At 38.1% G+C, this 27,723-nt stretch overlaps 1 protein-coding gene across 1 annotated transcript in view; it reads left to right on the top strand.

Annotated features, from left to right (window-relative positions):
• The window catches only part of cfap61 (cilia and flagella associated protein 61), a 187,128-nt gene that overhangs the window by 141,024 nt on the left and 18,381 nt on the right, over window positions 1-27,723 (top strand). The window contains exons 22-24 of the mRNA XM_063055117.1: window positions 6,251-6,578; window positions 12,231-12,322; window positions 24,014-24,219. Coding sequence (XP_062911187.1) covers window positions 6,251-6,578; window positions 12,231-12,322; window positions 24,014-24,219 — 626 coding nt within the window. The remainder of the gene's footprint in view (window positions 1-6,250; window positions 6,579-12,230; window positions 12,323-24,013; window positions 24,220-27,723) is intronic.

The following is a 27,723-nucleotide window of genomic DNA, read 5'->3' as shown; positions in this document are numbered from 1 at the left end:
AAGTTTACCTCAGTGCCACTTTCATGTTATCCTTAATGTTTTATTCCCTAAATATCCAAAAAAAAAATCAATCTCTGCCTTGAACATACTCAGAGACTGAGCCTCCACAACTTTTTTGGTTAGTGAAGTTTTATTATTCGCCGTGTAAAAATTCCTTCTGATCTTGGTAATTTTTCCTATGTCTATCACTAGAGGGCATCGGTTTAAGGTGAGAGAGGGATCTGAGAAGCAAATTTTTCCCCAGAGGGTGGTGGATATATGGAATTAGTTGCAATAAGTTGTAGAGGCAGTAATAATTGCAATGTTTAAAATACATTTAGACAGATATATGGATAGGAAAGGTTTAGAGGGATATGGCCCAAATGCATGGAAGTGGGACTGGCTCAAGTAGACAACACGGTAGGTGAGGAATGAGTTGGGCCAAATGGCCTGTTTCTGTGCTTTATAACTCTATGACTCTATGTATGGCTGACACCCTCTTCCCTTCATACTCCATCCAGGAGAAATATTATCCCTTCATTTACTTCGTCAAGCCAGATAAGAATTTTGTACATTTAAATTATTGTGCCTTTTGTTCTTCTAAATTATAGCTAGCTTGGTCACTCAAATAAAAACAGCAAGGTCTGGAAATATTCCGTTGTTCCATGCAAAGAGAAAGTGGGCTAAGAATTCAGGTCAATGATCTTTCATTGGAACTGGAGTGAGAAAAGAAGTGCATTTTAAGATGCCAAGGGAGGGAGTGATGGAGAGAAGCAATGGAATTGTCCAGGTGGCACAAGGCTTTCAAATCTTCTGATCAGACAGCGGCGCGTTCAATTGTAGCGGCTTCTACAGGGTCAACCAAAAGGGTTACTTTCTTTTTTAAGCATATTTCTATGATCACAAGAGCCAGCTGGACATTAAGAACTTAAAGTACTGCAGGTCTACCCCATCAACAAGTTTCTTGTTGGTGGAGAAACTGAAGGAGCTGGACTTCATGCTGCTGACTGCATCAGCAAGGCATCAGAGAAGTTGAGGCACAAAGGAGGTGTGCAGTCTAACAGCAAGTGATCAGCTTAGACACTTTTCTTGTGATCGTAAAACCTTGTTGGATGTTGTTAATGTGGAATACTGCAAGTCCGATTCACTGATTTGTTGGCAGACAGTGGGGGAGCTACATGTCCTCAGTCATAGCGAGGACAAGTCCTCAAGCCACGGTATTGTCTGTTTACAGCCACTTAGAAGAGAGACGTCAAAGACAGTATGCTCGAGCGGGGACAGTATGGTAAGGCATCCAAGCTAGAGTCATTGCTGCCCCAGTGTTCAACTGGCAGAAGACGAGCCATGTTGTGTTTGATTACAGATTGCTACAATATTCATGGACTCAGGATCCTAGACTGTATTATTTTTATGACTGTATTTTACTGATATCTTGTATGTGCTTACTATCTTATATGTGTTGTATGTGCCTTTTGTGATGCTGTGATGCTGTATGTGACTGTTGGTATTGTATTTTGCATCTTGGCCCCAGAGTAACACTATTTTCTTTGGCTATATTCATGAGTATTCATGTATGATTGAATGACAATTAAACTTAAACTAAACTTCAGAGCCATCTAAATGATATATGAATAAAGGAATTTAAAGAAAGAATGAAAAGAAAAAACATTGGATCTGTGACAGGTAGAGTACTGTAACTATTGGAAATCTGAAACAAAGAGAAGGTTAAAAAAATACCAACAGATCAGGCAGTATCTATAGAGAGGAAAAACTATGGCAGTTCTGATAAAAGCTGTTTTTCTCCCCATAATATTTATCTGTTGGATGTTTCCAACATCCTCTTTTGAATAAGATTTGCAACCAATGGTATATCCCGCCCCCACCATGCTTCTTTTTATTAATTCCCTCTCTAACTGCTTTAGTTAGCTTTGAAAGCATTGTGTCACCTTGCACTCAGTGGCCATTTTATTAGATACTCTTGTACATCTGCTCATTAATACAAATATCTAATCAGCCAATCATGTGGGAGCAACTCAATGCATAAAAACATACAGACATGTTCAAGAGGTTCAGTTGTTGTTCAGACCAAATATCAGAATGGGTAAGGAATGTGACCTAAGTGACTTTGACCATGAAATGATTGTTGGTGCCTGATGGGGTGGTTTGACTATCTCAAACTGCTGAGTTCCTGGGATTTTCACATTCTACAATGTCTAGAATCATAGAACAGTACATCATAGAAACATCCACACTTGCGATGATAGGTCATTCCACAATCTCACCACTCTCTGAGTGAAGAATTTCCCCCTCATATTCATTTTAAACATTTCACCTTTCATCCTTAACCCATGACCTCTGTAGTCTCACCCAACCTTAGTAGACAAAGCCTGCTAGCATTTACCCTATACCCCTCATTATTTTGTATACCTCTATCAAATTTCCCCTCAATCTTCTACATTCTAGGGAATAAAGTCTTAACCTATTCAACCTTTTACTATAACTCAGGTCCTCAAGTTCTAGAAACATCCTTGTAAATTTTCTCTGCACTCTTTCAATCTTAGTTACATCTTTCCTGTAGGTAGGTGATCAAAACTGCACACAATGCTCAAAATTAGGCCTCACCAACATATTTTAGAATTTCAACATTACATACCAACTCCTGTACTCAATACATTGATTTATGAAGGCCAATGTGCCAAAAGCTTTCTTTACGACCCTATCTACCTGTAACGCAGCTTTCAAGAAATTATGCATCTGTATTCCAGATCCTTCTGTTCAACTACACTCCTCAGTGTCCTACTGCTCATCAGGTAAGACCTACCCTGGTTGGTCCACACAAAGTGCAACACCTCATACTTGTTTACATTATGCTCCATCGGCTATTTTTTAAGACCATTTTTCCAGCTGGTCCAAATCCCACTGCAAGCTTTGATAGTCTTCCTCGCTGTCCACTACACCCCCAGTCTTGGTATCTTCTGCAAATTTGCTGATCCAGTTTTCCAGATTACCATCCTGAACATTAATATAGATAACAGTGGACCCAGCTCTGATCCCTGCAGCATGCCACTAGTCCCAGGCCTCTAGTTAGGGAGGCAGCATCTCCAACCACTCTCTGGCTTCTTCCTTGAAGCCAATGTCTAATCCAATTTACTACTTTATCTTAAATAGCCAGCAATGGAACCTTTTTGACCAATGTCCCATGTGTACCCTGCCAAAAGCCTTACTGAAGTCCATGTAGACAACTTTCCTGGTAACTTCCTTGAAAAACTCTATCAGACAGGTTAGGCATGACTTACCACATCAACAGCATGGAGATTACTGCTCTTTTTGAAACTACAACTTGACTTTTTATTCTTTTTCTCTTCCCTGAGCTGTCCATTTATTTTTGTCTGCGTGACATGCGATTTACATATGTCCTACTTTGTTGCATTTGCTTCAAGTTTCACTTTTAAACCTGCATTGGCCTGGTGTGTGTGAGCCCCTGCCACAACAGTAACACTATTTGTTCAGCCATGCAGGTTTCCATTTAAACGTTGTAATTTTATTCAAGCTCACTGTCAATCCTGACTCCAACTCAATTGCATCTTTGTTAGCTGTTTCCATTGATACAGCGGTTCCAACTGCTCTTTGAAATACACATTATGCTTCAGTTAGTTGCCATTTTTAAATGTTTTCTTGTTAGATTCCACAAACCATACAATTTCTCACTGCATCATTAAGCCCATCACTGAACAGGCAATTCATGGACAATCTCTTCAATTTAGCTACATAAGCTGAAATGGATTCCCCTTCATAAGTTGAATCAAAAGGAAACCTAAAATGTTTTTACAATCAACAATGGTTTTGGTTCTAAATGTTCCTACATTACTTTCATGAGATCAGCATAGCTGATATTGGCTGATTTGGTTGGAGCAGTTAAACTTCTATGTAAACTGTATGCTTTTTACAAATTGCACTCAGCAAAATATGCACTGGTTTCCTATCAGCTATACCATTTGCTTTAAAATACTGCTCAATTCATTTAGTATACATCAGCCAGTTACCTGTTGTGCAATCAAATGTGACTATCTTTCTGATGTAGCCAGGTATTTCTGCTTTATTTATTTATTATTATTATTATTGCCTGGTATTCACTGTTTATGAACCCATGATTTCATCCATTTTTATACCTTTTTTTTTAACTCCACCATCTTTTTCTCCCTCTTCCGGAAAAAAAAGTAGCATCTTTTTTTCCAACTTGAATGTCTTGCTGTGCTTGAACAGGTAGGCAGTTGGCTCTGGTTCATTTAAAACTTACTCATTGCAACTATTATGTTTTGTAACTCCAAGACGCAAAACTAATTGAAAGAAAAAACAGAGGAGCCAGGAATAACTCACGTTCATGTAGCTTTACTTCATTGAGGCGCACACATAATGAGGTGGCATAATGATATATGCCATTCACGTACTTTTACATATAGCCCATAATGAATTCTGTAAACTACAGAGTGCTTAATCAAAAAATATATTTACCATATTACTCAAATATTAATGAAATATTATTACACAACCCCTATGGCCAATACTTCTCCTCTGTAAAGCCTCAATGAACGGAAGCCTCAATTCCTCACTCCAACACTAGCCCAGTTACTTCTTTTAAGTATTCGCTTTGTTTAAACTCTCCCTCCCTCTACACAATCGGATGACTCCTTGGGACTGTGGTGCGCAATATGTGTCAATTGTCCCCACTTACTTCTTTTAAACTCCCTCTACGCTATCTGATGACTCCTCGGGAATGTGGTACACAAAATTTACAGAGATTGCAGAAAATGGTGTGGAAAGAATTTTTAAAAATCCAGTGAGCGGCAGTTCCGTGGGCAAAAACGCCTTGTTAATGAGAGAGGTCAGAGGAGAAAGTCCAAACTGGTTCAAGCTGACAGGAAGGTGACAGTAACTCAAATAACCTCATGCTACAACAGTGGTGTGCAGAAGAGCATCTTTGCATGCACCTTGAAGTGGATGGACTACAGCAGCAGAAGACCATACTGGGTTCCACTTCCGTACCTAATAAACTGGCCACTGAGTATATCTCCACCCTACCAAGTATAATCCCTTTGCAATTGAAGAACACAATTTCTCCACCTCCCCTAACACCCCCTCCCCCACTGCTAACTCTGCAATGTAGAATAAGCTTCTTTTCTCATTTCTACAGTTGTGATGGAGAGCCATTGACCTGCAGTATTAATTCTCTTATTCTTGCCTGCTCTCCCATTCTCTCTCTTTCCACTGCTATATGATCTGTTAAGAATTTCCAATTCTTTGTGTTTATATCAGATTTCCAGGATCTGCAGTTCTTTGATCTTCAAGTTATATTCTTCCATGGACAGGGGAACAAAGTATTTTCCAGCTGGAGCCTTATCAGGGCTCTATATAGTTATAATGAGTGATTTTAATTTTCACGTAAATTGGGAGAAGCACTATTAGCTGTGGCAGTGAATTTTCAACTTGTATTCTGGAAGAGTTATTAGATCAAGGTGTTTTAGAACTGATAACAGGCCATTTACTGAGAAACAGTAGTTAATAATCTGTGCTTTCAAATTGTAATCATATCTATGAATTTAATAATAGAGTTTGAGAAAGAGGGACTTTCAAAATCATAATGTGTTATAAATAATATAAACTTTGAATGATAAGTGAATTGGCAAAAGATAGTTGGAATAAGCAGTCAGTGTATAAACCCTAGTGGTCAACAGCAGTAAGTACTTTTTACATTATAATACTAGTATATTCTAAAATCCAAATGTGCAACTCATGTAATGCATGGAGTCAAATCACAGGAAATCAGCGAAATTTAGGTAAACATCAAATTAAATCATTGAAGGCTTGTAGAAAGGTAAAAAAAATAATGATATCTAATGGAATGTTAATGTCCTTCTCAAAGTGTGTTCAAAACGTATTGAAGCTGAAAATTGGTAAGCTATATTTTAGTTTGTTATATGTGGATATTTAGTAAGCTATTTAAAGAAAAAAAACTATATTTCAGTTTTACAGACCCAGGGCACTGAAAGCTAGAGGGGGAAAAATAGTCTTGAAGGGAGCACATTATGATGTTTGCTGATTTTTGTCCTGGACTGTCATAGTCAATGATGAAAATTTCAATGCAGCTATAAACTGAAAATCCAATCTGAATACACTATATTCTCATAAACTGCAGTAGGTTAAAGCTGGAATGTTGGATTTGTAGAGTATGGAGAACAGTGTCTTAGATTAATATGTTTTTGTGTTTTTACAGGCTTTCTTTAACTTTGACAAGAAGAAAGTGGATTATGATGCCTTCAGGGCCATAAATAAAGCTTGCCTGGTCTTTGATGGAAAACTAGTAATTGACTCTACTTTTCATACCAATGACATAACAATTAGAGCTGCAGGACCACTTACCAAATACTCTCGTCGTTATCATGCTGACCAGTGGTATCATGAAAATTTTAATTCAAAGGAAATTGGATTTCAGCTAGCTGCACTCATGCTGCATCTCTTTGATCCAACTCTGGAACAAATGACTCAGCCACCGGCAGAGCTAGATCTCCTTGTTCCCACTTACACTGGATGCAAAGTCAGAGGTATGTTGCTGAAATACTGTATATTTGAAATTGTATTCAAAGAGTCTGTAAATCATTTGTAATAAATTTGCCCAGAATTTGCAACCACCATCACTCACCACTGGTAAACTAACAAAGCCTGTACTTACCTAATGCAGTGCACATGACAAGAAGTTGTGGCCTGATATCAGTTCAAGCCTTGTTCATGAACGTCGATAGGGGTTTCTGTGATTTAGCAGGGTCTTGATTGGTTGGAGGCTGTGGGGTGCTGAACAAGGCCCGAAACATCGACTGTTTATTCATTTCTGTAGATGCTGCCTGACTTACTGAGTTCCTCCAGCATTTTGTGTATGTTTCCTTGGATTTCCAGTCTCTGCAGATTTTCTCACGTTTGTGACTGGGTGTAAGCTGGGTGTATGAATACTAGGATTTTTTTTTATTATAGATGTCAAAAGTATTTTTAATAAATTAAATTTTAATAGCTTTTGAAACTTGTAAAAAGCAAAAACACTAAAATGCATAAACACGTAAATACTTTAAGATCTCTGCAAATGTTTACAGACAGTTAAAAGGTACCAGGTTCAATCTGATTCAGGACATTTGTATGAATGTTAGCATAGATGGGAGGAAATTGCTGCAAAAACCCTTACCCACTCTGGATTCCATGATGAGAGGTAAACCTGCTTCTCTTGTTGAATAATTCCAGCAGCTTCTTGTTTTTCATAATTTAGGATTGAAGACTAAAGGATTGAAATCACTGTATTACTAACTGATTCTCATGGAAAATATAATCTGTGAAATGAACATGTGACTGAGGTTGTGTGAGAAAAAGGAATAGCCTTTTGTGAATAGAAGTGAGGCTGCAGAATGATTTGGACTAGCTATGGTAAAATATAGTTTAAATATGATTAGCCCTTCACACAGCACAATTTCAGGGAAGTTGCAATAATCATTGGTTGTTCAGTGAGTAAATCATGCCAAAAGGCTAAAACCCGAAGTTAAAATACTGTTGTGAATTCAGTGGGAAGAATTCCATACTAAAACAATGTCACTGCCATTAACAATTCTGATGAAAAGCCTTGGGGGTTGTGTTTCCTTTGTAGCACTAAGATGACTAGAAATGATCATAATTTTGTACTTTTTTTCTGGATTTGGTCTTTCACAAATAGACAGCACTGTTTTCCTTCCAATGCAGTGAGAACTATACTGAGGAGTATAAGTGGCAAAAAGAATGAAATGATGGAAGATGACAATTTTATTGATTTTATTCAGGATATTGTTTTGCAATCACTTTCACTGTAACCAGCAAAGGAACAAGATGTATTAGTTTTGATAATGAGCAATAAACCAAATTTTCTGATCATTTATCTAATAGTAATCATTATATGATTGTGTTCAATGTAGCATTTCAAAAGGGAAGGAGACAAAATGGCAGCAAAGATTCTACACTCAGCTAAGGTTCAATTGTATGCAGTGAGACTGATACTATTCACATTAAATTGTGCAAATCTGCTAGTGGATTAGATTATAGAAAATCAGGAAATGTCAATAAAGAATTTAACATGATACATGGTTAAGAGACAAGAACTAAAGCTGCCAAGAAAAGGTATAGACTATATCAGCAAAAAAAACTTACAAAATAAAAAGTGAAGGCGATGCAACTGATGGCAAGAGCTACAAACTGGGATTGGAAGAAACAGCATATTGTAGTCAGACCACTTGTGAAAAACAGTGAACAGTTCTGAGTGATTCAATTTGGAAAATGTAGCATGCATAAAGAGGAGTATGCTCCAGACTTACCAAAAATGATAATTGAACTCAACTAGTAAATTTAAAGAGAAGTTAAGGAAGGTACAGTAGGTTACATTCCCTCGAATTCAGAATGTTTTTAGGGTTGGTTTAATGGAGGTATTCAAGGTACTAATGGGAACTGTGTAAACAGAGTGGGACAATGGTACAGTTAAACAATTAGATCCAAATCTTTCAAGAGTGAAGTTTCAAAACATTTCCTGATGCAATGGGTAGTAGATGTTTCAAACTCTTTTCCAGATATAATTGTTGACTCTGGGTTGATTGTTATTATTAAATCTGAAATAGATATTTATTAACCAAAGGTTCCAAGGTTGTGGTATAAATCTATGATAGACTGGGCATAACCTTATTATATGGCAGAACAAACTAAAAGATATTAAATTTCCTGGCTCTATTCCTAAATGCCTATGAACTATTCAAATTTCATGCAGAAGACAATTAGTTCACGGAACAATTTTTTTGCAAAATGTCCATCATCCATACTGTAAATCTAGAATGAAATGGTTACAGACGTTCATCTAGTGTTCTATGCCTTAATTTCATCAATGTTGCTGGTAAATTGTTGCATAGTTCCTTTAAATTGTTATTTACAAACAAAATGCTGAAAATAGGTTGCATTCAAGATGGGTATGGTTTTGCAGATGTGCACATTTGTAATATTGTGCCATATGCAGAGTAGGGCAATAATCTTGCTCCACATATTAAGTGGACTTCCTAGACACATACTGTATACCATCTTAGGCCATGCCTTCAATTTTCTTAGAAATGGCATAAAAGTTCTTTTGCTAATAGATTGGACCTGCTAAGCATCTTTTCTTTTGTACTTCATTATAAATCTTCTCTGCACATAGATTAGTGAATGGTTTATTTTGCCAAAAGTCTATTGTTTAACTTGTAGACTACTGGTGGTAAGTGTTTACATTTCATTTGTTTAAGAACATTTTGGAGCAAGAATCTAATGTCATATCAGCTGAAATTCCATTATATAAAAAAAACAGGATAAAGACAAACTTTCTGATCGACCTTGACTAATTTACAAACAGTAATGATAATTAAGTTAAGTTCCAGGGATTTTTTTTGTGCCAATTCACCATATTTTTGGACCTTTCTTGTGTTTTTTTCTATGCTTTTACTTGCCAATTATACTTGAATTAGGGAGAATTACAAAGCAAATGATTTTATAGTTGCTACTGGATGAAGTAAAGGAGTATTATGTCCAGTTAAATAGTTATAGCCAGTTGGAAAATTTCACCAAATTTATTGCTAAGCGACTTGAATTGTAGTAATTAAAGTTCTTTCTTCATATTAATCTGTAATCATGGCATTGGTTAACACTTCAAGCTGCTTGCTGGAAATGCAATTACTTATGTCATTTCTGTAGTCAACATGCTACATCTGGTCATCTCACTCAATATAACACCTCATTAACATCTTATTTCAGTCACACAGGCTTTTCTCCATCACCTATATAGCAATAATCTTGCTTCATTCCTATGCCTTATTTCTAGTAAATGTTTGACACCTTTGAACAGGGTATCATATTAAAATTGGCCGAGCATGCATCTGCTGAGCCTAGTGAAATTTAAATTTGGTGCAGATGAATCCTAGTTAAAAAGGAAGCAGAATATGGTAATACTACTGCAAATTAAATGATTGTGTTACACAGGCTGCACAGATTTCATTGGAATCAAGCCTCATTGTTCTGCTCTAAGCCCTTTTTAATCTTAGCTTCCTAACATTAAAAATGTATCTGGCATTTAGAAGCAAGTGAGTTAAAATAGGAAATCACAAAGCTCTGCTGTGCTGTGTGGAGACCAAAGAAGAAGCTAGCATCTGTCTTCATTGAGAATTTGAGCATAATCGGTCCTTAATATAATAATCACCATCAATGTACTTGAGTCTCAAATCATGACCATTTTATTAGAAATATTTTTTCAAAATTTTTAAATTATAATATTAAGAGTGCTACTTATTTTTGTACTGAAGTTCAAGAAGTGTAATATAACTTTATTTTAGAATATCTATTCTTGTGTGAAGCACATATTCAAAATGCTAATATCATCCTGAAAGGCAATATATAACTTTAAATGTTAATTTTCATTACAGTATCCTTACTATACAGGTTCCTTAAATGTTTTAAGATCACACTCACTTGACAGAAACTATTTGCTTCCTCAAGAAGTATCTCTTGGAAAACTAAACAACCTAGAAAAAAAAGGCCAGAAATTAATTTGCTAACTCAGACTTGTATTGACCTCAGCAATCAGCATTGAAGTGATGATACTAACTGCTGGCCTGTAAGGAAGCTGTCCACAAAGACTTAGTTACCTATTCTGACATTAGATACCAGTTGTAAAGATCATTGATGCTCAGCAACAATATTAACTTCCAGCAGATTGAACAGGCAATCACACTGAAGATAAGTCTTAAAAAAAAGCAAGAATAAAGATTGGAACATAAAATAAGTTAAGACAGTAGCTGCGGTATCACAGACTTAAAAAACCCCACCAAATGGTGAAATAAACATGAGAAAAATGGTAATCAACACCTATAAAGTTGGATATTTTCATGCACCATTTTTGTTTATTACAATCTCAATTTCAGAATTGAGCAGAATATTTCAAGAATTTTTACAGTAATAGATCATAAATGCATGAAAATCTTGACAGTTCACTTAATTTCAAAGATTATGTTCAAGAAGTTGCTAAATAATACATATTTGGGAAGAACATAAGTACTAATTGTGGCTTCTGGATTCCCACATTTACAGAGATCACTATCATGTTCTTAGAGCAATGAAAGCATATGCTGTCAGTTTGTGGGAAAAGATTGTTTTTCTACTAGAATTTTTATGAATTATAAAAACGATGAATCCAACTTAAGATTGCTGGTTATAAATTCCTCACTAACTCTCTTTTAAGCCAATTTCTCTATAACTACTTTTACCCTACCTACCTCTCCCTTAACTTGTATTTTACTGATAATACTCCTTGCTAAAAGAATCCAGCGATTACCACCCCAGAACCTTATACAGAATGCAATATCTCCACTGAAGTGCATACTAATGAGATAAACAATTAGATAAACACAATATGCTCTTCTTGCATTGAATGCAGTGCTTGAAAATATACCTTTCATGATAATTTTTATTTAATTCAGTAAAGCATAGTGAATATGTTTCCATTGGAAATTAAACAAAAGTGCAATCTTTTCAAGCTTTGTTACTAAATCAAGTTCCAGTATGGAGCATATTCACAGAAGCACCATGACAGCTGTGATCCTGCTGGTAGCACACAGCAGGGAAGAAGCATGAGATTGTTAAAATAAATCCCTCTTAGAATAATTTCTCATTTTCAGCTTCATACAGCAGACCTTAAAAACGCATTATTTTTCTGTGATACTTGTTTTTGACAGTTTTTTTTATTCAAAGGTGAGATTCTCCCTTTAGCTTATAGTCACTATGGGTCTCATGCCAATTGCAGTCATGAGGACAGGTGGGTGACTTGCTCCAGGCCTCTGCAGTTTTGGGCTGTGACAGCAGCTGGGAAGTGCCTGAATGTTATCTTGGGTTAGGTTTCTCTCCAATTTCTCCCCCATTCTTTTGGGAATTGCCTGGATCAGTTCATCTAATATATACCCCCTACCCAGTACCTTGCCTGAATTGCCACAATAACATTATTGAGAATAGGAACTTGAGATCAAATCCAAATGCTACCATACCACATTTGTTTAAATGACAATGCTATAAAATTCAGTATAAAATTATTCATTATGATTTAAATATTATCTTCTGTTTTAATTTTCATTTTCCTACTATTTGAAAAAAGTTTGTAAGTTGTGTTTGTCCTTATTTTAACACAGAATGTAATCTGCCAGGAGAATACCATTACCTGCATATTTCTAAACCAGGATTAATGCGTTGTCAGGATAGGCAGAAGGAAAAACCGGAGTATGTAAGTATTAATTACTAGATAGGAACATTGATTTTATTTGCTAGTGGGCTACAAAACACCTCAACAAATTTGAAAATTAAATAATCTATATTAAAAGTGGCTCAATCTGACATTTTTTTGATCCAATTAAATGCATCTTCATGCAGAGAACATTCATGGATTTGTAGATTTACAGTAAAGAGGCCATTCAATGCTTAGGACCTGTTCCAGCTCTCCGTAAGATCGGTCTACTTAATTCCAACACCCTGTCCTTTCCCTTATCATAAAAAAACAAGAATAGGACTAAACCTTCGAGTCCCTTGAGCTTGCCTGGCCACTCACATTTATGGCTAATCTGCACACTGACTTTGTCAGAAAGTCCTTCCTCATTTCTCACCTGAATGGCTTGGCTCTAATTTTAAACATTATTTGCTCTAGATTTTTTTTACTCATTTTTCCATATGCCCTATCATTTCTTGCTGAAATTCTATAAAGCAAGCCCTTTATCTTTTATACATGAGATGAAATGAGTGTAGTTTTTATTACTTCACCTTATAATTCAATCCTTGAAGCCTTCCTTTAAAAAGGTTATTCCAACATTTTGCAGTGCTTTATTCTAGTTGTAGTCTAACAGGATTTATTTTATTTTCTAAAAAAATCTATTGCTTAAACTTTCTCTTGTGTATTATAGATTTATAGTTATAAATGTTAACAAACCATTAGACTTTATGATGATTTCTTTGTAACAGACATCTACATACATGTACAAAGGCCCCCAAATCTCTCTGGCAACTTTTCAGTTTAAATTATACTCTTATGTAATTTTAGTCCAAATTTATGACTTCACGCTTAACTGTGTGAAAATCCATCTCTCAGAATCCATACATTTTTTTTAGTGAACATATGAACAGACTCAATATGAACAATGCTGCAAATGATCCAATAAAAAGTGTATCGGAAGATTACTAAGTATATGAAGCAGTTAATCCTCTATATTTTATGTATTTAACAGTTTACCTCAGTTATACTTCTTTGATTTTTCACTGAGAGGCAACTCAAAACAAATTGTAAATCATTGCCACAGTGGAATATTCAGGTGACTCCAATCCTGTCTCTGCAAGAGTGTGAAAATGCATGCAAGAATTATTATCTAATCTCGGCCTGGAGACTAAGCTGGACAATAGTAGATCTGTTAATGTACCATAATTTTATAAATGAAAGACAAACTAAATTAAACTGCATGTTGATATTCTTTGAAGAAATATAGAGTTATGTTTTACGTTGTCACAATGCTCTGTAGGTTATAGAAAGCCTACTAAGGTCACGTCCTCAGTTGTTGGCACTAACCAGCCAACATATTTTGTGGCACATTGGTGGTTAAAATTATCCAGTAAGGAAGTTGGCTTAGCCAAAAACAGCATGAAATGTCATCCAGAAATTCTAATCATATTTTGTTGAATCTAATGATAGATTGCTATTATATTGGGAGATTTATTAAGAACGCAGCCTCTGATGCTGAACCAAATAATTTCTAACACTGTTTTGCAGGAAACATAGTCTGCAGGTGGAGAAAAGACTGACATTTTTTTTCTAGTAATGCTAATTGACTTGCTCATGTGAAACTGATCTCTCACAGCCATAAGGTTCATCACCTTTAGCACTCTCAGAGGCAGTTCACATTCTACTTCCATTCCCATAAAGATGAGCATCTGCTATTTTGTAATAGCCATTTCCACTTTTGTGTTTAATAAGTACACATCTTCATTCATCAGTGAAGGAAATACAAAATTAATGTGTATTTTTTGTGTTAAAATACCATTTATACCGAATTCCAAAAAGTAAAAGTTGTATTATCTATAATTTCATGTTAAGTAAATTCTTTTGCCATGCACACAGTTATAACAAAACTATTTTCAAAGCTCCATTGCTTTAAAACAATGTACAATTAATTCTACTATTATGACTTTATAATAAAAAGCTATATACATGATGTCCTTAGAAATCATGTATATTTTAACAAAATACTATAACAGACATGTTTAAATATACAATATAATAATATTATGGTGCATTGGGATAATCATTAGGTTGTGTGATATCGTGTTTCAGTTAGGGTCTATTTTTCTACATTTCACTTTAAAAAAGATACCTTGAGGCCTTTTGCCGATTGCAAACACGAGGGTCCGATTCGTCACCGTTAATGCTCAGACTTTCTGATATAACTTCATATTAAATGAACAAATTAGGAAACAACATGAAATCAATTAATAATGACAAAAGAACAAAACTGACAATAAAGGCAGATGTCCAGTATACAGACAACAAAGAAAATTGTGTCCAAAGAGAACACAGAGAGGTTAGGAAAGCTAAAAAAAAACAGTGCGGTAAATGGAGTGGGAGAAGTTTAATTATTAAGGAATGTATAAAGTATTGGTATTCCACTGTAACCAAAATAAATAGAACTGGAATTAGTCTATTATTGTTACATGTACTGAGATACTGTGAAAAACCTGCCTTGACACCGTTCATACAGATCAAATCATGGTACAATACATTGAGGTATAACAAGGTAAAATAATAACAGCATGCAGAATAAAATGCACAGATAAAGTGCAGTGCAGGTAAACAATGTGCAAGGTCACAACAAGGTAGATTCTGTGGTCAAGGGTCCATCTTAATGTAAATAGTACAAGATAAGGCAACAAATAAAATGCTGGAAGAACTCAGTGGGTCAGACAGCATCTGTGAAGTGAAATAAACAGTCGACATTTCAGGTCAATACCCTTCAAATGGTTCACACTTCTGCTCCCCCCCCTCCCCTCCCCTCCAATAAAGGGTCCTCATCTGAAATGTCGACATTTCATTTGCTTCCACAGATGTTGTCTGACTCACTGAGTTCTTCCAGCATTTTGATTATTGCTCCTGTCTCCAATAAGCATCACTTAAAGATAAACAAAATAAATCACAAGAAAGACAGAAATTTTAAACAATTATTTTGCTTTAGTGCTTAATGGGGGGATGAATTAGGTGGTCATGCCTTTAGAAGGATATTTTAAATCACCTAAAAGAAAAATGCAGGAGATTGTTGATGAAGCAGGAATGGATATTGTGAAGATGCTTTCATCTTTCCAAGGTGTAGTTGGAAAAAACTTTGCTTAACTCATTCTTCATACCAGATTCCCAGCGAGACAAATTAGAATCACTAGAAGAGTTGAAAGTGATGCTCCTGGTTAACAAGAGAAGGCAAGTAAAAAGCCTAAAATGATTGTGTATGATAGCCCTGATGTTACAGCAAAAAGCCCACACCCCATACTTAAAACCTGTGGTCATCAAATGTATCTCAACTAAATCTAGAAGGTCCAGCGGTCCTGGAGTCAACAGATGAGGCCTAAAAGCTGTGCCAATACTTTGAATGGACACAATAACAGACTTCTACGGATGTACTCATGAAAGAATTTGAATACATGGGAATGCTAGAAGCATGGTGAACTCCACCCAGTAATTCATGGCACATTCCTCCCCACCACTGGTGGTATCTACAGGTACTGCTGCCATAAGAAGACACAACATCAAAGATCCCCTCCATCTGGTTCATGCCATTTCCTCACAGCTACTGTCAGGCAGCAGGTACAGAAGCCTAAGTGCCACACCACCAGATTCAAGAACAACTACTACTCTTCAATCTATCAATTTTTGAACCAACCAGCAAAACTAATCACCACAATTTAGAAACATTATGATCCCTTTGCACTAGAATGGACATTTTTTGTTCTAATTGTGTTCTTTCTTGTGGGGGGGGGGGAGGTGTTTAATTTCTGTTTCTCATGTGAAAATTGCTTATATGTTGCAATTTGCCTGAGAGCTGATGCAAGTAATCTTTTCATTGCATCTATGTACAGTATACATGTACGTACTTGTGCAAGTGAGAAATAAATTTGGGCCAGAACAAGTCCTGCCCACAAAAGAAAACTTTTGTGGAAAAATAACAAAAGAATAAAAAAACAAAAATACAACTAATTGCAGACATTAAATGAATTATAGAGATAAAATCAAAGTTTGAATTTTACCTTTTTTTTAATCCCTGCAATCCCCTTTGAAATCCACAGATCAAGCTTAGTGCAGGATCTTGCTCTGCTACTGGATGCAGGATAATCTGGTGCTAGTATAAAGCCAGGAAATGGCCAGTAGGTCAGGTACTTGCTCATGAAAAGGCAAAAGAAATTATGTGACATGCACAAAACGCTGGAGGAACTCGAGGGAAGAGGAAGGGGGAATTACCAGAAGTTGGAGAGATCCATGTTCATGCCACCAGATTGGAGACTACCCAAATGATGTATGTGGTGTTGCTCCTCCAACCTCAGAGTGCCCTCAGCTTGGCAGGAGATAAGATCGTGGACTAACATGTCGGAATGGAAACGGGGAGGAGGATTGAAATTAAAATGGCTGGCCACCAGGAAGTCCTACTTTTTGCAGATGTAGAGAAAGTGCTCAACAAAGCGGTCGCCCCCCAATCTAAGTTGGGTCTCAAAAATGTAGAGGCGGACACATCTGGATGCAGTAGGCGACCCCAACAAAGTCACAGGTGAAGTGTAGCCTCACCTAGAAAGACTGCTGGGGCCCTGAAATGAAGGTGAGGGAGAATGTGAATGGACAAGTGTACCACTTCCTTCCACTTGCAGGGACGAATGCCAGGGGGGAGATTAATAGGGATGGATGAATGGACAAGGGATGGATGGAGCAATCCCTGTGGAAAGTGTAGAGTGGAGGAGAGGTAAAGATGTGTTTGGTGGTAAGGTCCTGTTGAAGATGGCAGAAGTTGCAGGTTGGAGTAGTCACACCTCATCTTCCATCTGGGAAGCCTCCAACCTGATGGCATGAATATTGATTTCTCCAGCTTCTGGTAATTTTTTCTTTCCCCTTCCCTCTTTTCTATTCCCCACTCTGAGCCTCTTTTTACCTCTTCTCTTTTCATCACCTGCCTATCACCTCCTCCTGGTGCCCATCCTCTTTCCCTTTCTCCCATGGTCCATTCTCCTCTCCTATCAGATTCCTTCTTCTCCAGCCCTTTACATTTCCACCTATCACCTCCCAACTTCTTACTTCTTCCTCCTCCTCACTCACCTGGCTTCACCTATCATCTTCTAACTTGTATTCCTTGCCTTTCCTCTCACCTTCCTTTCTGGCTCCCTCCCGCTTCCTTTCCAGTCCTGATGAAGTATCTCGACCCAAAGTGTCAACTGTTTATTCATTTCTCTCGATGCTGCCTGATTTGCTAAGCTTCTCCAGCATTTTGTGTGCATTGCTGTGGATTTCCAGTATCTGATGTTAAAGAAATAATGTATATAATTCTAATGCGGTCTACCACATTAGTTGTGAGATACTTTTTTCCAGAAATTCCCTCCCTCTCATAACAAGTAGCACAGATGCTGCAGAAATCCTGCAAATGCCTATCAACTTTGATTGTGGCAGACTGATCATCAGCAGATTGTGAAGGGTGCCATGGGAGATCTTGAACAGTTGGAGAGCTTCGGATGAGAGTGCAGATTATCATCTTGGAAGCAGAGGTCATGGAATCAGTGGACGATCATGTGAATGAGGAGTCAGGGTTTACAGCTTGGGAAATCTGGCTAAAATTTATTAATGCATTTACAAAAGATGCACAGACATCAGTCAAACACTTCCCTAAACCTACTGTGCCTTTCTAAGAGATTACACCTGGCCATGTACCTTGATAGCTTTTCTGTCTGATCCTCTTGTTTCTTGGAAGAACAACAGACTTTTTTTTAATATAGAGGCACATAGTCTTCTTAGAAGCTTTTGTCAATTGGAAGACCTATTGAGAACAGATTACTCACATCTACCCCAATCTCTAAAAATTCCTCAACTTTGATAAAGGTGGAAGCGGGAAAGGTAGCTTTGGTTTTGAAACTTAAAGCTCTTTCTCAGCTGTCCCAATGCTTTCTCAATGGTAAGGTGACCCATAATGAATGCTGAAAGTATATATGTAGAATCAACCTGCAGTGGCATGCAAAAGTTTGGGCACCCTTGGTCAAAATTTCTGTTATTGTGAATAGTTAAGTAAGTAGAAGATGAACTGATCTCCAAAAGTCATGAAGTTAAAGATGAAACATTCTTTTCAACATTTTAAGGAAGAGTAGTGTATTATTTTTGTTGTGTACAATTTTGAATTGAAAAAAAGGAAAGGAGCACCATGCAAAAGTTTGGGCACCCCAAGAGATTTGAGCTCTCAGATAACTTTTACCAAGGTCTCAGACCTTAAATAGCTTGTTAGGGCTATGGCTTGTTCACAATCATCGTTAAGAAAGGCCAGGTGATGCAAACTTCAAAGCTTCATAAAACCTCAAACCTTGTACCAACAATCAGCAGCCATGGACTCCTCTAAGCAGCTGCCTAGCACTCTGAAAATTAAAATAAATGATGTCCACAAAACAGGAGAAGGTTATAAGAAGATAGCAAAGCGTTTTCAGGTAGCTGTTTCCTCAGTTTGTACTGTAATTAAGAAATGGCGGTTAACAGGAATGGTGGAGGTCAAGTTGAGGTCTGGAAGACCAAGAAAACTTTCCGAGAGAACTGCTCATCGGATTGCTAGAAAGGCAAATCGAAACCCCCGTTTGACTGCAAAAGACCTTCGGGAAGATTTGGCAGACTCTGGAGTGGTGGTGCACTGTTCTACTGTGCAGCGACACCTGCACAAATATGACCTTCATGGAAGAGTCATCAGAAAAAAACCTTTCCTGCGTCCTTACCACAAAATTCAGCATCAGAAGTTTGCAAAGTAACATCTAAACAAGCCTGATGCTTTTTGGAAACAAGTCCTGTGGACTGATGAAGTTAAAATAGAACATTTTGGCTGCAATGAGCAAAGGTATGTTTGGAGAAGAAAGGGAGCCGAATTTCATGAAAGGAACACCTCTCCAACTGTTAAGCCCAGGGGTGGATCGATCATGCTTTGGGCTTGTGTTGCAGCCAGTGGCACGGGGAACATTTCACTGGTAGAGGGAAGAATGAATTCAATTAAATACCAGCAAATTCTGGAAGCAAACATCACACCGTCTGTAAAAAAAAAGCTGAAGATGAAAAGCAGATGGCTTCTACAACAGGATAATGATCCTAAACACACCTCAAAATCCACAATGGACTACCTCAAGAGGCGCAAGCTGAAGGTTTTGCCATGGCCCTCACAGTTCCCTGACCTAAACATCATTGAAAATTTGTGTATAGACCTCAAAAGAGCAGTGCATGCAAGATGGCCCAAGAATCTGACAGATCTAGAAGCCTTTTGCAAGGAAGAATGAATGAAAATCTCCCAAACAAGAATTGAAAGACTCTTGGCTTGTAAACGCTTTCTATAGCCAGCTGTGATACTTGCCAAAGGGGGTGTTACTAAGTACTGACCACGCAGGGTGCCCAAACTTTTGCTTCAGGCTCTTTTCTTGTTATTTTGAAACTGTAAAAGATGGAAATAAAAAAGTAATTTTGCTTAAAATATTAAAGAAATGTGTCATCTTTAACTTTATGCCTTTTGGAAATCAGGTTAGCTATTCACAGTAACAGAAGTTTTGACTGGGGTGCCCAAACTTTTGCATGCCACTGTATCTTTAGTTATCAGAGAGATCCAGCATCATAGAACCATAGAACACTACAGCACAGAAAACAGGCCATTCGGCCCTTCTAGTCTGTGCCGAAACATTATTCTGCTAGTTCCATTGACCTGTATCCAGTCTATAACCCTCCAGACCTCTCCCATCCAAGTACCTATCCAATTTATTCTTAAAACTTAAGAGTGAGCCCATATTTACCACATCAGATGGCAGCTCGTTCCACACTCCCACCACTCTCCGAGTGAAGAAGTTCCCCCTAATGTTTCCCCTAAACCTTTCCCCTTTCACCCTAAAGCCATGTCCTCTCGTATTTATCTCTCCTAATCTAAGTAGAAAGAGCCTATTCACATTTACTCTGTCTATACCCCTCATAATTTTGTAAACCTCTATCAGATCCCCCCTCATTCTTCTACGCTCCAAGGAATAAAGTCCTAACCTGTTCAATCTTTCCCTGTAACTCAACTCCTGAAGACCCAGCAAAATCCTATTAAATCTTCTCTGCATTCTTTCAATCTTACTGGTATCCTTCCTATAGTTAGGTGACCAGAACTGTACACAATACTCCATATTTGGCCTCACCAATGTCTTATACAACCTCCCCATAACATCCCAACTCCTATACTCAATATTTTGATTTATGAATGCCAGGATGCTAAAAGCCTTCTTTACAACCCTGTCTGCCTGTTATGTCACTTTCAGGGAATTATGTATCTGAACTCCCAGATCTCTTTGTTCCTCCGCACTCTTCAGTGCCCTACCATTTACTGTGTATGTCCTACTTTGATTTGTCCTTCCAAAATGCAACACCTCACACTTGTCTGCATAAAATTCCATCTGCCATTTTCTGGCCCATTTTTCCAGTTGGTCCAGATCCTTCTGCAAGCTTTGAAAGCCTTCCTCGTTGTTCACATCACCTCCAATCTTAGTGTCATCAGCAAACTTGCTGATCCAATTTACCATATTATTACCTAGATCATTGATATAGACAACAAACAGCAATGGTCCTAGCACAGATCCTTGAAGCACACCACGAGTCACAGGCCTTCAGTCTGATAAGCAATCATCCACTACCACAGTCTGTCTTCTCCCAAACAGCCAATTTCGAATCCAGTTTACAACCTCTCCATGGATACCTAGTGTCTGAACCTTCTGAACTAACCTCCCATGTGGGACCCTGTCAAAGGCCTTACTAAAGTCCATGCAGACAACATCTACAGCCTTTCCTTCGTTTACTTTCTTGGTAGCCTCCACAAAAAACTCTACAAGATTCTTTAAACACGACCTACCACACACAAAGCCATGCTGACTATCCTTAATCAGCCCTTGGCTGTCTAAATACTTGTATATCCGATCTCTCAGAACACCTTCCAATAATTTACCTACTACCGATGTCAGGCTCACCAGCCCGTAATTACTTGGTTTACCTTTGGAGCCTTTTTTAAACAACGGAACGACATGAGTTACCCTCCAGTCCTCCAGCACCATACCCGTGGCATCATACCGTAAATCACAGACAGGAAAAAAACCCTATGCAACACAACAAAGACAACCCCATACAAGGCAAAATCATCTGATCTCCTTTGATAAACAGAAAAATAAAAACCAAGGCAAATTAGAAAAAGAAACTAAAGCTTTTCTCACAATCCACCCAACAAACAAAACTAGTCCTGTCAATCATTGTAATCCAAAAAGTTCGAGACAGACCCTACATACTTTTTGTGAGAAATTACTTCTACTCCACCTACATATTCATCTAGACTCTTGCTTAAGAGAATTTTCCAACACGCATGAGCTTATTTTAAAAGTTCACTATGTCTTGCAAAAAGATCCACCACAATATAGTTGACCAAGATTGATTGTATCCAATCTGTAACAGAACCATGGTTCTCTATGACCCATTTATTTAGAACAAACTGCTACTAAAACACAGTCTATCCTATCTTCAATGTAATAACTACAATCAGATTGCTATATGGTTTCATCTCTTTTATCCAATTGTGATAATTAAGAAATATCAGCTTAGAATCAGTCTGGTGGCCTTCTCATCTGCATCTTTTCCAGAGCTTCAATGCCACCCATTGGGTGAGAAGATCAGACTTGAACATAATATTCCCACTGAGGTCAAGTCAAGATTTATTAAGTTCAGAACCATAACCTATGTCGTATCCTAATTGTTCTATGAATTGCTTTACAACGTTGTTAATGTTTTTGTTGTATTTAGATCTATTCCTCCTTTCATCTGCTTTGATCCTTTACTTAAAGGATGCTTATTTTCGGATCTTATACCCCTCACAAGCAGAACACTTCATTTTTCAAAGTCATACACCATTATCCAGTCTCAACCCCAATCCTTCAAAATGCCAAGATTCAACTAAGCAAGTTGAGTGATCTTGGCAGTGGTACAAATCTAACGTTAATTTGCTGATCATGCCCAACATCAATAACTAGATAATTAAAATAAACAGTAAAGACCTTTCCTTGCCAGACTCAACTAGTAACCAAAATCCAAACGCATCCAAATCAGTCTGAAACTATTTTAAATCTGTAGTGTTCCAGAAAGATTTAATTCCAGCTCAATATATTACCAACAGAAACAAAAGCTTCAGACTGGTGGAGAAGCCTTTAGTGTGATAACTTTTTGATAGCATTTTTGGAAGTTCACGTTTATAACTGAATTTCTTTCAACCACCATCTCAAAGTCAGGTTTATTGTCATAAGAAGGTACATGTATGCGCAGGTGTAATGAAAACTTACTGCAGCAGCATCACATAGCATTAGAAGCACAACATTTACAAGAAATCATAAACGTAAATTATACAAGATAGAACACAATTAGAACTGGAAGTCAGGTGTAGTACAAGTGGCCGTAATCTAGGTGGCTTTTTCAAAAAATACAATCAAATTGTTAAGGTACAATCATTTTCCAGTGTAATACTGCATTTCCTAACAAACCCTCTCCAAATAATCAGATGTTGAGTCTCTAACAATTCCATGTACTATTCATTATTGGCAGCAATTTAATGGGCCTGTAGTTACTTAGGGTTCTTTATTTTACTTTAAGGCTCCCTAAATAATATTGGAGTAATTCTAGTAACTTATCAAAAATATAATCAAGTTCCTCACACAATAGAAGTGCCATGTCATTGAAGACCACTAAGTGTCATGTTGCAATATTCTTCGATAGCAATATATGATTTCTTGATTTTCAAATATTTGATTTATGAACTTCCACCATAACTCATTGGGTAGGTCTCTTTAATTTATAGAGCTATTTTTCTCTTGAATAAATAGGAATGCACCGTACCAAAATGCTTATAAAAGATTTTGTCCAGTCTTTGCAATTTTCAAAATTTAATTTAATGAAACATTTCTCAACTTTGCAGCTGGTGAGGTCAGCTGCCAATGACACCTTACTTTGCTGCTCAACTCAGGATTGAGTCCAGGCGCTAAGCACAAATATCCTGCTCTGCAAAACCAGATGCACCAAATATAGCACCTCAGCTTATTGTCCTGTATTAATTAATCAAATAGTTAATTAATACTCAGTAGAACCAAAAGTAGTTATTTATTAGCTAATCAACAATTAGATCTCTTTACTGCTTAAAATGTCCAAAATCTAAAGTCAGAGTAGGAAACATAATCAAACAAATTGCAGATGCTAGAAATCCAGCAAAGATGAAATGCTGAAAAAAACACTTTTTATCACATCCTGAGGTCTTTGCTAATGCCACACATTGAAACATTCATCCCCTTGACCTTTCTCTTCAACAGCACTGATTCACCCCATCTCAAAGCTTATTTCAATCTTTATTCCACATTACCCTTCATTGGTTTCAAAAGATTTTTTCCCTTCCTTTCAGACATTTAACCTGAAGAGTGTTTCCACCACTTTCTATTTCTAGATGGAATTGTAGAATCCTAGCCTTTTATATTTGGTTTCTTTGCAATCTTTTATCTTGTCAATCTCACAACCATTCAACTAGACCACATGTACACATGTGCATTTATTCCAGAAAATCAATTTCAAGTGTGCCATTCAGTGAACAAGACTGGACTGTATTGATGAATTTCTTTCTTTTTTTACACACAGGGAAGAGAACTAGTCACAGGAAGTCCAAGTACTGGGAACTACTTCCAAATCCATTTGAACCAATACAACATAGTAGACTCCATCACTTGTCTATCACTGAAACCTTTACCAGTCTCAAACTATATCTGTTTGTATGGACAACATGAACGTCTTCTTAATAGTTTGTGTTCTCGCTTCGACGAGGGACTAATTTCAGATTTGTACAGGTAAATTAGAAATAGCCTTTATATGGTTGTACACTGCAGAATCGTAAGGTATTAAAGGTTGATTCTATATATTGTAAAGACTGGAGTGTGGGTTCAGGAAGCAGGAATAGCTCCCTCCTCCCACCTTCATAAGCAAATCCAAAGTTAGATGGTAACTAACTGATAAATCACCAAAGTCACTCTTTAATGTTATGACTACTTTCTTCCATAGCCTCCAGTTAAGAAACTGTTTTTCAGTAATCTTTGTTTATAAGATCTGGTTGTGTTGATGAGCTGTTATAGTACTTAGTATTTCAATCTAAGAACAATGTCACTTATTTTATGCTCTTTTAGCAAAGCTGTATAATTGGGCATTTGGCATAAGTAGTGCTATTTTTTAAAATGCATTTATCCAAAATATTGTATCTGAAAATGTCTCTTAAAAAATTAGTTTTCACTAATTCTATATGATAATAAAATATGTAGAAAAGAAGGTGTAATGCATGCATGCCTGAGGAGAGACGTTTTATAGGACCGTAAGAGCCAGGAGCAGAATTAGGCCATTTGGCCCATCAAATCTGCTCTGCCATTTCATTATGGCTGATCTATTTTCCTTCTCAACCGCATTCTCCTCCCTTCTCCCTGTAACCTTTCATGCCCTGACTAATCAAGAACCTATCAATCTCTGCCTTAAATATACCCAATGACATGGCCTTTATAGCCATCTGTGGCAAGGAATTACACAGATTCACCACCCTCTGACTAAAGAAATACCTCCTCCTCTTCAGTCTAAATGGATGTCCCTCTATTCCAGGGATTTCCAACCTTTCTTATGCCATGGACCCCTACAATTAACTGAGGGTGCCATGGACCCCTACAATTAACTGAGGGCTTCATGGACTGCTGGTTGGTAACCCCTTTACTATTCAGAGGCTGTGCCCTCTGGTCCTAGACTCCCCCATGATAGAAACATCCTCTCCACATCCACACTATCTACGCTTTTCAACATTCAATAGTTTTCAATGATATCTGCCCCTCATTCTTCTAAACTCCAGAGCCATCAAATGCTGCTCATATAATAACCCATTCATGCCTGGAATCATTCGTGTGAACCTCCTCTGAACCCTCTCCAATGTCCACACATCCTTTCTTAGACAAGGGGCTCAAAATTGCTCCCAATATTCCAAGTGCCATCTGAAGAATGCCTAATAAAGCCTCAACATTATATCTTTACTTTTATATTCTCGTCCTCTCAAAATGAATGCTAACATTGCATTTGCCTTATTTATCACCAACTCAACCTGCAAGTTAATGTTCAGGAAATCCTGCACAAGGACTCCTAAGCTCCTTTGCATCTCGGAGTTTTGAACTTTTTGAACTTAGAAAATTGTCAACACTTTTGTTCCTTCAAAGTGCATTCCGTCTGCTCATTCTCCTAAGCTATCCAAGTCCTTCTACAACCTCCCTGCTTCCTCAACACTACCTGCCCCTTCCCCTATCTTCTTACTGATGTAAAAAGAAGCAGTCACAACGCAGACTCGAGAAAATCTGCAGATGCTGAAATCCAAACCAACACACACAAAATGCTGGAGGAACTTAGCAAGCCAGGCAGCATCTATGGAAAAGAGTAAACAGTTGATGTTTTGAGCCGAGACCCTTCATCAGGATTGGAAGGAAAGAGGACAAGTCAGATTAAGAAGGTGGGGAAGGGGAGGAAGAAGTACAAAGTGGCGGGTGATAGGTGAAACTGGGAGTGGGGAAGAGTGTGAAGCAGACATCCCACCTCTCCTGGAAGTTCCGGGAGTCTCCCGCATATTAATAGTGGCTCCCTGATGCCCGCAAATTATACACAATATCCCGGAAATCAATTTTTTTGAGAGCAAGTGAGCGAGAGAGCACGAGAGCAAGAGAGAGCGTGAGAGAGAGCGAGAGAGCGCACCATGGCAGAGTGTTCCAAAAAAAGAAAATATAAAATGTACATCACCCCAGACTACCCTAAAGTGTACCCCTGCCTAATAGGGGTCAAAAATAATGACAGTGTTGCTCGCTGCACTGTTTGCAACAGTGACTTTTCTATTGCCCATGGTGGGTTAAGACTGTAAAAGACATGCTGAGGGGAGTTTAACAGGTGTCCTTCGTTCATTGGCATAGCTAACGTTATTTAAACTACCTGGCTAGCTGCTAAGGAGCTACTCTATTGCAGACATCCCACCTCTCCCGGAAGTTCTGGGAGTCTCCTGCAAATTGATGGTGCTACCTCCCTGAAATGAGTTTTTGCAGGGTGGGATGTCTGGTGAAGTAAAGAGCTGGGAAGTTGATTAGTAAAAGAGAAAAAGGGCTGGAGAGGGGGGAATCTGATAAGATAGAAGACCATGGAAGAAAGGGAAGGAGGAGAAACACCAGAGGGAGGTGATGGGTAGGTAGGAGATGAGGTTAGAGAGGAAAACAGGAATGGAGAATGATGGGAGGGGAGCAGTTACCAGAAGTCTGAGAAATCGATGTTCATGCCATCAGGTTGGAGGGTACTCAGGCAGAATAATTTCTCCTTCAGCTCTTCCTACTTCCTTCAAACCAAAGGTGTGGCTATGGACACTCACATGGGTCCCAGCATATGCCTGCCTTTTTGTCAGCTAAGTGTAGCAACCCGAGGTTGCTCCTCCAACATGAGTGTGACCTTGTCACATCAGTAGAAGAGGCCATGGACTGACATGTCAGAATCGGAATGAGGAATGAATTGAAATGGATGGCTACCAGGAGGTCCCATTTTTTCTAATGGACAGAGCGTTTGAGCTCGGTGAAGCAGTCTCCCAATGTACGTCCGGCCTCACCAGTACACAGGAAGCCACACCGGGAGCATTGGATACAGTAGATGACCCAAAGGGACTCGCAGGTGAAGTGTTGCCTCATCTGGTAGGACTGATTGGGGTCCTGAATGGTAGTGAGGGAAGAAGTGAAGCATTTGTTCCACTTGCAAGAATAAGTACTAGGAGGAAGATCAGCGGGGAAGGATGAGTGGACAAAGGAGTAGCATTGGGAACGATCCCTGCGGCAGGTGGAAAGTGGGGGAATGGGAAAGACGTGCTTGGCAGTGGGATCCTGTTGGAGATGGCAGAAGTTACGGAGAATTATGTGCTGAATGCGAAGGCTAGTGGAGTGGTAAGTGAGGACAAGAGGAATCCTATCGCTGGTGTGGTGCTGGGAGGATGGGGTGAGGGCAGGTGTGCAGGTGAAGACAGCGTTGACGGTGGAGGATGGGAAGCTCTCTCCTTTGAAGAAGGAAGACATCTCAGTTCTGGAATGAAAACTCTCATCCTGAGAACAGATGCGGCAGAGACGTTGGAATTGAAAGAAGAAGATGGCATTTTTACAAGTGGCAAGGTGGGAAGAGGTATAGTCCAGGTAGCTGTGAGAATCAGTGGATTTATAAAAGATACCAGTAGACAGATTGTCTCCAGAGATGGAGACAGAGGGATTGAGAATGAGGAGGGAAGTGTCAGAAATGGACCAAGTAAATTTGAAGGCAGG

Source organism: Mobula hypostoma, chromosome 8 (assembly GCF_963921235.1).
Source record: "Mobula hypostoma chromosome 8, sMobHyp1.1, whole genome shotgun sequence".
In the NCBI taxonomy this organism is placed as follows: Eukaryota; Metazoa; Chordata; class Chondrichthyes; order Myliobatiformes; family Myliobatidae; genus Mobula; species Mobula hypostoma.
The sequence above is the reverse complement of the archived record's forward strand: the minus strand, read 5'-3'. Positions and strand labels throughout refer to the sequence as shown.